The following is a 13274-nucleotide window of genomic DNA, read 5'->3' on the forward strand; positions in this document are numbered from 1 at the left end:
TTTACTTCTGCTCTGCATACAGTTGATGTAGTCTGCATTCGATTTACATTAATGTGATGAATGCCAAACACAGTTGGTAGGTATTTTGCACTCTCTTTGGGGTGTGTTTTTTTGGAAACTGCTCACCTAAGTGAACCTCCGCCCCTGCCAACTTCTCTTAACATCTCAGAAAATATAAGATTTAAGGATTCATGAGAAAAATATAACACATCTGTAATTTAATTTTCTAACTGCACATTCTATGCTTACCTGTTTGGAGATTAAAATAGGTTGAGTTCAGTGGGGCATACTTCCTAGTAAATGGATATAAGACTAGCCTAAGCCACTCAAAAGTTGAGGTGCTTGATGTTCTGTTTTCCCTTCTTGTTTTTTAGGCCATTAACATTTATTATGACCAAGTTTTAAATATGAGCAATTAAATCATGAGCAGTAATATGTGTGTAGGGGTGTGGTAGGAATGTAGTATTCAGGGCTAGTAACACTGGTATAAAATATCTTTATAAACCTCCCAGACTCCCCCCCCCCCGAAAAAAAGAAAGTATTTATCCATCTTTGTTTTTGATATAAGCCATAAAATAACTTCAAAGTAACTTAGTATAATATTCTGTTAAGTACTTTGCAATGCCCATTGCTAACCGGGGGGGGGGGGGGGAATACCTGCAAAACGTGGAATCTTGCAATTGGACTTGATGTATTTAGAATGATGACACATACCGTGCTTGCTAGGATTCTGGTCAAGTGGAGAAGCAGCACTGGAGAGATTATCCATTGAGTTGGGATGTGTCCACTGAGGAAGGCGAGATTGGGACTGAGAAGTGTCCTTCACTGACAAACCACCAGGAATGTCCATGCTGTTTACATTCATGTTTGGGTTCAGTCCAGCTAAGAGGAAGTAGGCAGGCTATTAAGAAACCCTTAATCCCCAATTCTTAGCATTTAATCACACTTTACTTTAAACTGAAGTCACAAGCTAATCTTTTTATGCCTACAAGTATTGCAAACATGGCTTAAAGCAGCAAGTAACCAAGAAGTAAATTGGGAGGGACAGTATTTCACAACCACCTAAACTGGTACCTACCACTTCATTTTCCGTAAATTAATTTAAGACTTGTTATTTTGTTCTGTCAGTACTAAACCTTCTACCATTCAGAGATCCTGGATTCTAATATTATACAAGAGATAAGGAGTATAAGTGCTGTCTGAGATTTGTTATACTGATTTTATTCTCTGCTTCTGAAGTTTTTAACACTGTGCCATTTTTTGGTGTTGATAAGGTTCAATTCTATTCTATTTTTATTTTTTTAAATTTTTTTGAATAAAATAAACTTTATTTCTCATTTTTAAAATCAACAAATCAACAGACAAACCAATACAAACCTACAAACAAAAGAGATATAAATACAAAAAACACAAATAAACAAACGACAAACACGATTCTACAATAGAAAACCATCAATACAGTCCAATTAAAATTTCTTCCAAACCAATTATATATCGCTTTCCGATAAGGTTCAATTTTAATGGGATTATTATTATTATTATTATTATTAGCGACCAGAGAACTTCGTTGTTGGGTACCATATTAATAAAGATAATAAGTAATTTGGACACAGTTGCCAAATTAGTTAAGAAGCAGAGGTATGCTCGAGAAAAGATTCTAGACAGAAGCAAGTTAAATCACTGTATGTATACGTAATTATGTAACTTACATCCTTCTGAACTGGTCCTTAAATAACTGCACGTACCAAGGGGGTAAGGAGCAAAGGTGTTCGGTGAAGACTGTTGCTCTTTGGTCTGCAGGTCAGATAAGCCAGGAGCCTGGGGATGGGGTGAAAAGTTATCCATGGCTGATTTGCCTGCAGGGGGGTGCAAAGATAGATGCGGAGGGGGTGGCTGCTGCTTCATAAGCAGGGCCTGGGCCAGCTGGCGCTGGTGCTGCTGGATCTGCTGCTGCATGTTATTGATTGTACGTGCAACCTGGCAGCAAGGAAAAAATAGAACAAAGTAAGCAAATGCTAGATGGAACAAAGGTTTGTGGCACTTTATCTAGAACCACTCAGCAGACAATGAATTCAATAGATTAATAATTAGATTCATCCCAGACATGGTAAGAGAAGCTGAAGTCTGTCAGCCCTGCTCATGATTTATGTCTGCATAAAAGTGTGCAGCACAGTAGATTTCCTTCACGAATAAGCTTTTTCATGTAACATGCTAGATTCTTTAGAGGCTTTACATTTGGAACTGGGTCAACAAGTTACACCTACTTGCTGCTCCTGTTGTCTGATGGGTCCGGAAACATTACGCTGAGCCTGTAACATCTGCTGCTGGATTTGTAAACGTTGGTACGCCTGCAAGTTGAGAAAAAAATGAAGTCTAAGGTCACAGTGTGAAGAAGCCCATTGCTCTCACTGCAACTGCATTAAATAGCGTATGAAACAAATGCATGCTCCCAAAGACCTCCTTGCAGGGAGCAACAAACCCAGAGACAGAAGTCAGCTCAGACCAAGAGTGCAAACAATACATGGTCAATTAAAGCTATTTAAAATGTGATGAGGAAAAGGCATCATCAACGAATGATTGTTCAAGAAAATGTAAACATGGAGGTGCAAATAGTGTGTTGGTAGCATGTGAGAGAACTAATCACAAGGGCCCAGGGTAGGCAAAACATTTAATCAGGGTTCGTGCTAATTCTGCTCTCTTAATCCTGGTTAAGAACTCAAGTTAATGGGAACACTGTGGTGCAGAGGTTGCCAACAAGGTGCTTGTTAAATGTCTTAATAAACACCCCTTAAAAATCCTCTCAAACTTTTTGCCTTTCTTGTTCAATTCTGTCTGCACGACTCCACCCCTCCTACACTGAGCATGCCCCCTTAAACATGCCCACGTCTCACTGGGTGCTAAGTTGCTCTCTGTGAGCAAGTGTAGGGGTGGCTGATGTATGTACTTTCCCCCTTTTTGATGGGGTGGCTACTGGGAGAGCAACACCATTCTGTGTTGCTGTCTCTTTTTCTGCTTTTTTAAATGTGGCAGCAATTATGTCATGCCCTCACCCCCAGCAGTTATTTGGTATTATGCTACATCTCCACAGCAGCCATTTTGTGTTACCGCCTGACCGCCTGGCAGCCATTTTGTGATTGACATCCCTAGCACTTTCTCAAAATTCCAAATGTGTCTACTTGCCCCAAAGGATTAGAGAACCTTCAGCTTGTCAAACTAAGCCTTGGAGCACACATACATTGAGATAATACCAGTGGAATACATCTGTTGCCTGCCTGAAACCCTCTATACTATGGTTCAAACCATACATTCACACCTGGTTCTCTGGCTAGTGCTTAAGCTTAGTTAAGGTATTTATACCACTGTTGTTATGTCTGTACAGAGCCCTACTCCTATATGCTCACAAAACTGAAATACAAAACAAGTTCTATATTTATAACATGGGGCAGTTTTCTCAAAACCTAAGATCAGTTGTTGCCATTGGGTACATTAAATTCTACACTGGTATCTTAATATCTGGAAGATTGGGTCCTAGAAAGATTTGGTTTGCAATAACTTTGAAAGGTTTGCAATAAAATACATGCATATTAAGGGTATGACTGATTGCACAAATGAAGGGAAATAGTGCTCCGTTGCATCTACTGGTGAATAACTATTGCAGAACATCAATTTAATTAGATTAGCATACAATACAAAAACAACAACACAGGAATCTATCAGAAATATTGTAGCATTCTGAGTAATACTAGTGGTACCAGAGGTTGTTTTTGAGGTTACAATCCTATACATGTGTTTCAAAAGTTAAGATTAGAACAATCAAATGGTTATGAGCAAAGAATTTAGTCCTTATCATACTGGAAGTATCAAGCAACTTTTAAGATTCAAGTAGGTATATAAATTCATTTTCAGAACCAAGTCTAATCATCATTTCTGAAGTGAACATGCCCATTCATGTGGCTCTAAATGCAAGATTTTCTTTCCGGATTTATAGCTTTCTCACTGAGGCTTTTAACTCACCAGCTGCAGCTGATAGAGCTGGTTCAACATCGTCATATGCTGAGGATTAATTGGCGAGGTTAATAGTGCAGGATTGAGACCAATGTTTTTTGCTGCAAACTGCAAAAGCTGTGCTTGAACCTGGAGAAAAAGAATGCGAGAAGTGAATATTCATTACTACAGCTGTGTTAGTTACAAGTCTGAACTCCTTGCAGAGTTTAAACAAGACAATTCCAAAGAAAGCGGTTTTTAGGTTACTTGCTGTGATTTTTGTTTAATAGAAAGCTATGTGTAGAAGTTGAAAGCAAACATAACATATCACAGCAAAATAAACCTTCATTCCAGAACTGCTCATCCTTTCTAAATCTGACACATAAAATATAAATACTTGAGAGTTGTATCCAACCAACTCATTGTATGTGTCTAACAACCTCTGCAATGCCACACAAATTCCTCTCCCTCTTCTCTCCCAGAACTGCTCCAGAGGGTTGAGGGAACCCCCCAGGGCAGATTTGGGATGTGTGCAGGGGCAGGAAAGGGGGAGGAAGTTCCACCCTGTTCACAAAAGTCATTCCACACATGCAATGATTTAGTAGGGTACAACCTGAGTCACTAATAACTTTCCCACAACATGCTATTTTTTGTAATTCAAATAAACTGGCATGGCAACTTAAAAACTCTGTGGCATTTCTCTACACATGGTGCCTTTCATAGAAATATATTGTGTAAGTGTGGTTGTGTCAATATTTTATGTCTGCATTATTCCGACTGGCACTATAAGCCATCTCTAGGTGCAGGTAACTTTAAAAATATATTATTTTTTCTTCCATTTAAGTGTTCCACTCAATATGCATTAGTTATGGCACAGAAATGGCCATCGCCAGGGATACAACCATTTTTTGCAAAACGGAGAAGCCAGGGAGGAGAAACCTGCCTCCTGACCTCACCGGCAACCCAAGTGCTAACCACTAGGCCCTTGTTTTCCAACTGCCAGTGGTTAATGACACCTGGGTTTGCATCCCTGGCTATCACTAATGCTGCAGAGCTCAATCTAACCTGAGGGGAGAGAAACTGAGGCACTTGAGCACGAAGACTAGGCTGGGATGAGTTAAGAGGTTGCACTGGCGGTTGCTGCGGCTGTTGCATGGTCCTGGCTTGTGCTGCTCCGCTATTGCCAAACATACCCAGATTGCCACTCGGTATCTGTGGGATGACAAGGTTAGAAGATTTAAGTTTCACAATTTTATAGCTTGTGACTGTCACTGTAGACTAGCTCAAGACATTAGCAAGCAAAGGAGCTCTCATGCAGATTAGCAGCAGGTGAAAGGTTTAAAACAGTGATGGCCAAACTTGGCCCTCCAGCTGTTTTGGGACTACAGTTCCCATCATCCCTGACCACTAGTCCTGTTAGCTAGGGGTGATGGGAGTTGTAGTCCCAAAACAGCTGGAGGGCCAAGTTTGGCCATCACTGGTTTAAAGTATAGCAAACTGAAACATCAGTTGGCATGTACCATCAGTAGGAGTTTGGTACAAATACATCAATTCATCTAAATTACTCACGCAGCCAACCGTGTTCACTTTGTGGAAGCAGCTTCCTTTGGAAAGTTGATGGGGCATACAAAACTGCACCTCATTCACTCAAACCATGGCAAATGCCCCTAGAAGGCGGCTAGCAATGATACCACTGAAAGTGCTGCAACAGCATGGGGATCTGCTATAGAAAGTGCTTATCAAATGCAATGCAAGCAACTGGATGCAGATACAAATAGCCAACCTTAAAGGTAGTTGCATGTGTAAAGCAGGCTTAAATTTCACTTTCAAAATGAGTCAGTCATAATCTACATGTACTGTATGTGAATTAACTTTAGCTAGGAAATTACTTTTTTCCTGGACATGTAGTGTAAAGCTTTCCCCTCTAGTTTCAGTAAATAAAAATAAAAAATACGTTGCACATGTGGAATGTATCTCATAAAAATATAGATTTGGGTACTGGAATGCATTTGGGCATTGTTTGTTCTTCCTAATGGTCATGCCTGAGCAGAAGGGAGGCAGCTTCTTTATATTATGCTAAACTATAGTTAAGTGTATAGTTATAGGACCCAGGTGGTGCTGTGGGTTAAACCACAGAGTCTAGGGCTTGCTGATCAGAAGGTCGGGAGAAGCTCCCGTTGCTTGGTCCCAGCTCCTGCCCACCTAGCAGTTCAAAAGCACATCAAAGTGCAAGTAGATAAATAGGAACCGCTCAGGTGGGAAGGTAAACGGCGTTTCCGTGCACTGCTCTGGTTCGCCAGAAGCAGCTTTGTCATGCTGGCCACATGACCCGGAAGCTGTCTGCGGACAAACGCCGGCTCCCTCGGCCTATAGAGCGAGATGAGCGCCGCAACCCCAGAGTCGGACACGACTGGACCTGATGGTCAGGGGCGCCTATAGTTAAGTGTGATGTCCAAATGTGGCCAAAGAAAAATTAATTACTATTACTGTATTCTAATAAGTTTTGGTCAACATTCCAGCTTATCCTTTTATTGCCTTCACTTTAAAAACAAAAAACACTTGCATCATGTAGTTCTCTGATTATCCATGTAGTTACAATTTTTGGGGCTTTTTAGCTCATGCAAAAAGCAATTGGGGCACGTGAAACAAATTATGTATGGTGTGGAGAAACTGGATAGTTTCACAGTATTAGAACCCAGGATAATCCATTGATGCTGAATGGTAGGGCATTCAAGACAGACAACTTCTTTACACAGTGATCGATGCCACACTGGATAGCTTAGAGGGTGAATAGACAAATTCACGGAGCATAAGACTATGGTATCAATAGCTATACTGTACATTATCTCCAATCTCCAATCTGCCTCTGAATACCAGTTACAGGGGAACACAAGTAGGAAAGTGCTAAGGAACTTCTGTTTTGCTTGTGGGCTTGGCCACTGCAGGAACAGGATGCTGGCATTTAACAATACCTAGCCAGCTCAAATACAGTGGTACCTCTGGTTATGAACACTTCTGGTTACGGATGCTTCAGGTTATAAACTCCAAAGTAGCTGATCCTGGTTGCGCACTTTGCTCCAGGATGCGAACGGAAATCGCGCGCCGGAGGCCCCCATTAGCGAAAGCGCGCCTTAGGATAAGAACGGTTTCAGCTTCAGAACGGACCTCCAGAATGAATTAAGTTCGTAACCAAAGGTACCACTGTATAAATAATTTGGTCCATAGGTTTTAGTGCACAGCATTGACATTATAGTGTAAGCAATGGCAAAAGGGCAGATATTTGGTTTCTCTAGTGCTCTATCATCTAGACTTGGAAGCAGCACCAAATGTGTGGATTGGACAGTTAAAATGAATACTGGTCTTGTTCCACCTAACAAGCACATACTGCAACCAAGAAAGCTTGGGGGCAGAGGAGAAGAGTGATATAAAGGGCCTAATATAGGGAAACCTTTCAACGTGTATGAGCTGAGAAGGCAAAGAGGAAGTAAGGAAGAGCAGCAAGAGCTACGAGCGGCAAGAAATATGGTCTGTGTGAGGGTGGGAAGGAGTGCCAGTGTGCAGGGACGCTGCGGGATGCAGCAGAGGAGAAAAGGAACCAACAACAAAGACTGGAGGAACTGCAGGAAAGCAAGGGCAAGGATTGCAGTTCTATAGCTAAGGACCTTTAGGAATCTGGACGTGCAGTAACAACTGTCATTTGAAATACGCTTCAATGACAAGTTGATTTTTGACTTTTCATTCACTTCTTTACATTTGAGAAAAAGGAGCCTTAAAATGAAAAGCAAAGCCAAACAAATATCTTGCTGACTAGCAAGAGCAAGCGTGCCGACATTCAAATCACTTTCAGTCAAAAGATACCTTACCTGTCTAGAAGAATTCAAGTTTTGCATGCCCAGCCCTGAGGCAATCCCACCCAGGGTCTGATTAGGGAGTGCACTGTTTGAAAGGGGGAGCTTCAGGCTTGGTGAAGGCAAAAATGGTGAAGTAGTGGGCTCTTCCACTAGGCCGCCATCCTGATTGAAAAAAGAAAGGGTGAGCTGTGTGCAGTGTCCAGGTACAGACAGTGCACAGAACAGTTTCCCATGGAAATAGAAGTGGAACATGGATGAATAAAAGTTCAAAATATTGTTTAAAAAGGCATGAGGAATATATAATGAAAAGTATGGGGTGGAAGGGAGAAGAAAAAGAGAAACAGAATTTAGATACTGTTTGTCTTTAGTTTTCACTTTGCATTTTGTAAATAACTGAACAGTATTCTGTAGTATGAAAAATGGCAGGCACAAAAAAGGATGCTTGTTGTAACATTTTAAAAATAGGAATGTTACAGGGCAACCGATCACTTGCCTCAAGAGGAATGGCAAGAACACCCGCACAAGACAGACTTTTGTCTGATCATTACTTCCATGCCCACTTTATTTCCTCTCTTTTCTCTCAATTACAAAATAAAACAAAAGGAGAGGGGTTGGAGGACAAAAGGACATTCAATTCTTCTGAAAACCCTGAAAAGCCTGATTGCATTTTTAGAACACTGCCATAGGCCAAAGTGGAAACAGACTTATGAAGAAAGTTAAAAATTACAGGAGTTTCAGAAAGCTTTCTTCACTGATTCTTTGGTAATATACATAATCAACAATTCCTATTTTAGGTAGTGCTCTAAATTGCAAATCAGCTGTTGAGAAAACTTGTTCCATTAATCTTCTGTGTCATCTACAGTTAGGTACATGACAGACATTAAACTATTTTTAAACATTAGCATAGTAATCAGTATGTAAACAAACATCTGCTATTTAATGCAGGTGTATAACAATTTATTTTTAAAATCAGTTACCAATTTGAGGGATGAGGAAGACGACAAGTGGGCTGCTATGTTGACAGTGTCCTACTCTAAATGCCATGTTTTAGAGCTAATCAGAATCTTCAAAGAATTCTGTATTGTCAACTGCAGCCCCAAGCATATTCCAGTTTATATGCATATAAGTTTCACTGGCATGAGTAGGACTTGAATAAGTGGGCTGAATTTTGTGTCTAATTCTTCAGCTTTGTCATAGCATAAACAAAAACCAAATTGTAACCCCGCCCCAACCAATTTCCAGTTAAAATTTCTTCTAAGAATTGGGAGCAAGAGCATCCCACAAATTGGTGGGTTCATACGTAACCCTTCTAATCCCTCAAAAAATAAGATTATCTCCTCCCTCCCTTGCATGCTCAGAGTCAATTAAGTTTTGAACCAGGTAAGCCATCACCTCAGTGTTGTCAAGCTAGTTTGTGCATATTCTCCAAACTATTACTGGAAATCACAACTTAAAGTTGGCTCAGAGGCCCAAGTACAGAGTGTAGCAGTTACGAGTTTCTTTAAATAAGAGGCTCTTAAATCTAGTGGGATTTGTGTTCGAGACCCTCAGCTCACATGTGTTCCTGCCTGTCTCAATCTCATTCTCCTCAAGACAGGTAGACATGGAGAACGATTAGGAAGGGAAGGAGCAGGATATGTTGGGAGGCACTGAAGATCAATGAGAAAGGAATGAAAGTAAGTGACAAGAACAGGCATAGGCAGACTCGGCCCTCCAGATGTTTTGGGACTACAACTCCCATCATCCCTAGCTAACAGGACCAGTGATCAGGGATGATGGGAGTTGTAGTCCCAAAATATCTGAAGGGCCGAGTTTGCCTATGCCTGGACAAGAAGGACAAAGTGAGTCCTCGGTGAGGGGAAAGAGGCAACAGTAAGAGGGCTGTGTGTGTGTGTGTGTGTGTGTGTGTGTGTGTGTGTGTGTGTGTAGACTTACTTTTGAAACTGAACAGCAGGAGCCACAATAAAAGAAGGTAGTGTGGGGGAAAGGGACTGCAAATTTAATGTGTGTGAGAGAGAACAGTGGAAGAGAAAGTAAATGTCTGAGTATGGTGCATGCTTCTGTACGTGTGTGAATAGATTGCTGGGGATTTTCATGTGTGAATAGAGAATGAATGGATTTTTGTTGGGGTGAAGGGGAGGAAGACAGTGGTGTGTCTCAACACTTTGGACTTTGGCCCTGCCCATTGCCCTCGCATGGTCTTCAGCCACTTTTTCTCCCAATAAATGCAGCTCTTCACTTATAAAGGGTTGTTCACCTCAATGCTAAACTAAGCTATTCTTTGGCATTACATCTGAACTACATTTATGAATGTGCAATGTATGTGCTTTGGAGCAATTAATATAGAAGTGAGAACAAGGGCTTCTACTGCTATGCTGTGCCTGACTGGAAGAATGATAGTAAACAAAAGCATGTCTTTCCCGCCCCCACTGGTTTAGTATCACAGACTGCAGCAGGGTGCTGAGCAAAGGTTCTGCCCCTTGTGGAGCCAGATTATTCTCTGATGCTTAAATATCCCCTTGCACAGGCAAATATTCTACAAGTAAAAGCCTGAAGTCATGTGGAAAAAAATCTCAATTTTGCTGTGTACTTTGCAAATAATTATAGCTTCACGAGTGTATGCATGCTCTTTTGTTAACTTGCTAAAAGCAGTAATTTTACAGCTAATTTGCATCATCTTCCCACCCACTCACTCAGAAGATTATTAACTGTCAGGGAATAGCCCATGTTCCTAAAAAGGGTGAAATATTGTACCATGCCAATCAAACATGAAAGATCTGTGGAGTCCTAAATAAACTGCTAATACAAGTTTTTCAGCAAACTCCTTGTAGAGGCCCATGAAAAGCTTCTTTATCATCAACCAATGTGATACTTAGTTTAGTGCTGGAAGGTCCTGAGGGAGGACACAAACATTTTCTAATCATATCCCCAAGGTCTTTCAGCTCAACATGTTTCACATTCTGCAAGAATATCCGTCATGCTCCACAAACTGCAGCTTACATGACAGTAACAGGTTCAAGGATTTCTTCTGTTCAGGTCATGAGCTGTTTGCTATCCTTTCTTGCCTCTTAAGGAGGAATACTTTTCAGTGTCCTATATATTCTTTCTACTCAGGATTGGTTTGCTCTCAAAACCAAGATTCCTAGTAACATACAAAATACTGTGGAATGCTTAAAAAGTCATTTGGTCTGAAGTTTGGCCTGAAGAAAGCTAGGACATAGCTGGAAGGAGAAAGAAAAGCATTCCTGAGAAGGGGAAAGTGGCCTTAACACTTAAAAGGCCAAAGAAAAAGAAAAGAGAATGAAATGTTTTGTTGTGATCCATACTCCATAGTCTGATCCACAACAGAACTTTCAAGTACTGTACTGTATTTAAGTGCAATCCACCGCTGCACCTTTATGTGCTAATGCCACATAATAATTATTTTTTCAAGTTATGCCCCTGGTTAACAAGAAAAACTTCCTGAAAGTGTCCTACACTAATGGAAAAGGAATTCTGAGCATTTTAAGACTCAAAGGAGCCCTTCAGTTCACCAGCGGGGCAAGTCTGGATGGAACACATGGTATTCATTTGCTGTGTTTACAACTCTTAAAAACACAGAGAAGTGTGATACTTTACCTAAAACTGTAAACTGTAGAAAAGCTAGTCTTTTCATAAACAAATAAAGGCACTTGCTGAGCAATTAATAATTTTAGAAATAAAGTTGGGGATGCATATGATGATTACTTTATCTTGATGTCTCAATTACAGACTCCAAAAAAGTGTTCTTCCTGGATTTTTATTCTCTGGAGCATTACAAATTGCCATGGCCAGAGATGGGATTTTGGATGTGGTGGATGTGTCAGTGCAGTGTTAGTGTATGTGGTGCCCTCCAGGTGTTTTTATTCTACAACTCGCATCATCTCTGATGCTGGTTGGGGCTGATGCGAGTTGGAGCCCAACAACATCTGGATGGCAGCCCATTGGTTGCTCCTGTACTAGAGTGTCTAAGGACAAACCTATAAGAGAAGCTCCATGTAGTGGCTGGGCCTTTTTTAATTATTCAATGTATTTGGGAAAGTTTAAAATCTATTACTGGTGTCTCTCGATTACTTGGCAAAAGACAAGAGACCTAAATTATTATTTTTCATATTTCACATATCCACACTGCAAGAGGATGTCTCAGCTCAATATTTATTATTTATACGGCACCACTGTGGTACAAGACAGAGGAACATAAAAAAAGATCTCTGCCTTATGGCAAGAATGGGAAACCTGTGGCTCTCCAGATGTTGTTGGACTCCAAATCCCATCAGCTATAGGCAGCATGGCCAGTTGTCAGGAATCATGAGTTGTAGTCTCAACAAGGTCTGGAGGCCCATAGGTTAGCCAGCTCTGCTAGAAAAGGACAGCTGGAAACAGCAAGTGGTGATATTGTGCTAATGCCAAATGTCTACACCTGCAGATGAAATAGAACATCTCACTCTCCAGGAACTATGCTTTCTTTTACTAGTAAGCTAAGAAGTAAATGGAGCAGACCCATGAGGCAAAACAGTACATTTACCTGCCCCACCCACATTTTCCAGGTTAATCTAACTTTTAGTGTTTCTTCCCACTCTGCTTCCAGAGTGCTGCACCTACCTTGTCAAGGAAGGTGGGGCGGTCCATGGAAGACTCTTTGGAGATCGGTGGTGGGCGGCAGCCAAGGGGTTTGGTGACCATTCCATTGTAGTCAGCCACACCCATTCCACGCTTGTCCATTTCCACCTTCTTTTCCAGCAGAGCACCTGCAAAAAGTAAACACAATATGAAAACACCTAAATCAAGACAAAATGACTGTTGTACTGATACAACTATTGCTACACTCCCACTGATATTAATACACTTCAAACTTGAAATTTAAAATGCATTTCGTCTTTTAAAACACTAAGATTGGCACTTGATAATTTACAACCAACTTGATCCTTTGACATAACGCTGCTGGGAAAAGTGATGCGGATTTCATTGTAACAGATCAACCCCCGCAGATGTCTATTTCAGTTACAAAAATACTTACTCATGGCCTGATCTAGATTCATACTGTTACTCTTCAAGGCCTCTTCTGCTGGCTCTCTCTGCAAAAATGAGAAATTGGGTTTTTCCACAACTATGAAACACAATGTAGATTTTACAAGAACTGTAAAACAGGTGCAAGGGGAAACATACCTAGAGCTTTGAAACCATTCAACTGGTTGAAACAGAGGAATTTTGCAATCAAGTCAGTAATATATATGTAAAATTTGGAGTGAGATGGATTTGCTAGGAGCTATGATTCAGAGCACCTTACAGCAACTACGTCCTCTGTTAAGACATAATAATTTGACATGCTGATTTTGGCTGGGACTTATGGGAGTTGGGTCCACCAGCATCTGGGGGGCTACAGATTCCTCATCACTGCTTAACAACTTGAAGCCAAAGCCA

General features: G+C 40.9%; 1 protein-coding gene across 17 annotated transcripts in view; it reads right to left on the reverse strand.

Moving 5' to 3' along the window:
* Positions 1-13274, reverse strand: part of TNRC6C (trinucleotide repeat containing adaptor 6C) — a 416076-nt gene that overhangs the window by 21524 nt on the left and 381278 nt on the right. For 11 of the 17 annotated variants that reach the window (XM_088661603.1, XM_088661606.1, XM_088661602.1 and 8 more), the window contains 8 exons: positions 12871-12928; positions 12456-12601; positions 7848-7997; positions 5050-5196; positions 4015-4134; positions 2265-2348; positions 1710-1977; positions 715-882 (listed from right to left, as the gene is read on the reverse strand). In XM_088661603.1, the coding sequence (XP_088517729.1) occupies positions 715-882; positions 1710-1977; positions 2265-2348; positions 4015-4134; positions 5050-5196; positions 7848-7997; positions 12456-12601; positions 12871-12928 (1141 nt within the window). The remainder of the gene's footprint in view (positions 1-714; positions 883-1709; positions 1978-2264; positions 2349-4014; positions 4135-5049; positions 5197-7847; positions 7998-12455; positions 12602-12870; positions 12929-13274) is intronic. The other 6 variants (XM_088661608.1, XM_088661604.1, XM_060271830.2 and 3 more) reach the window with 3 other exon arrangements.

Source organism: Zootoca vivipara, chromosome 2 (assembly GCF_965207765.1).
Source record: "Zootoca vivipara chromosome 2, rZooViv2.hap1.1, whole genome shotgun sequence".
NCBI classification, from domain to species: Eukaryota; Metazoa; Chordata; class Lepidosauria; order Squamata; family Lacertidae; genus Zootoca; species Zootoca vivipara.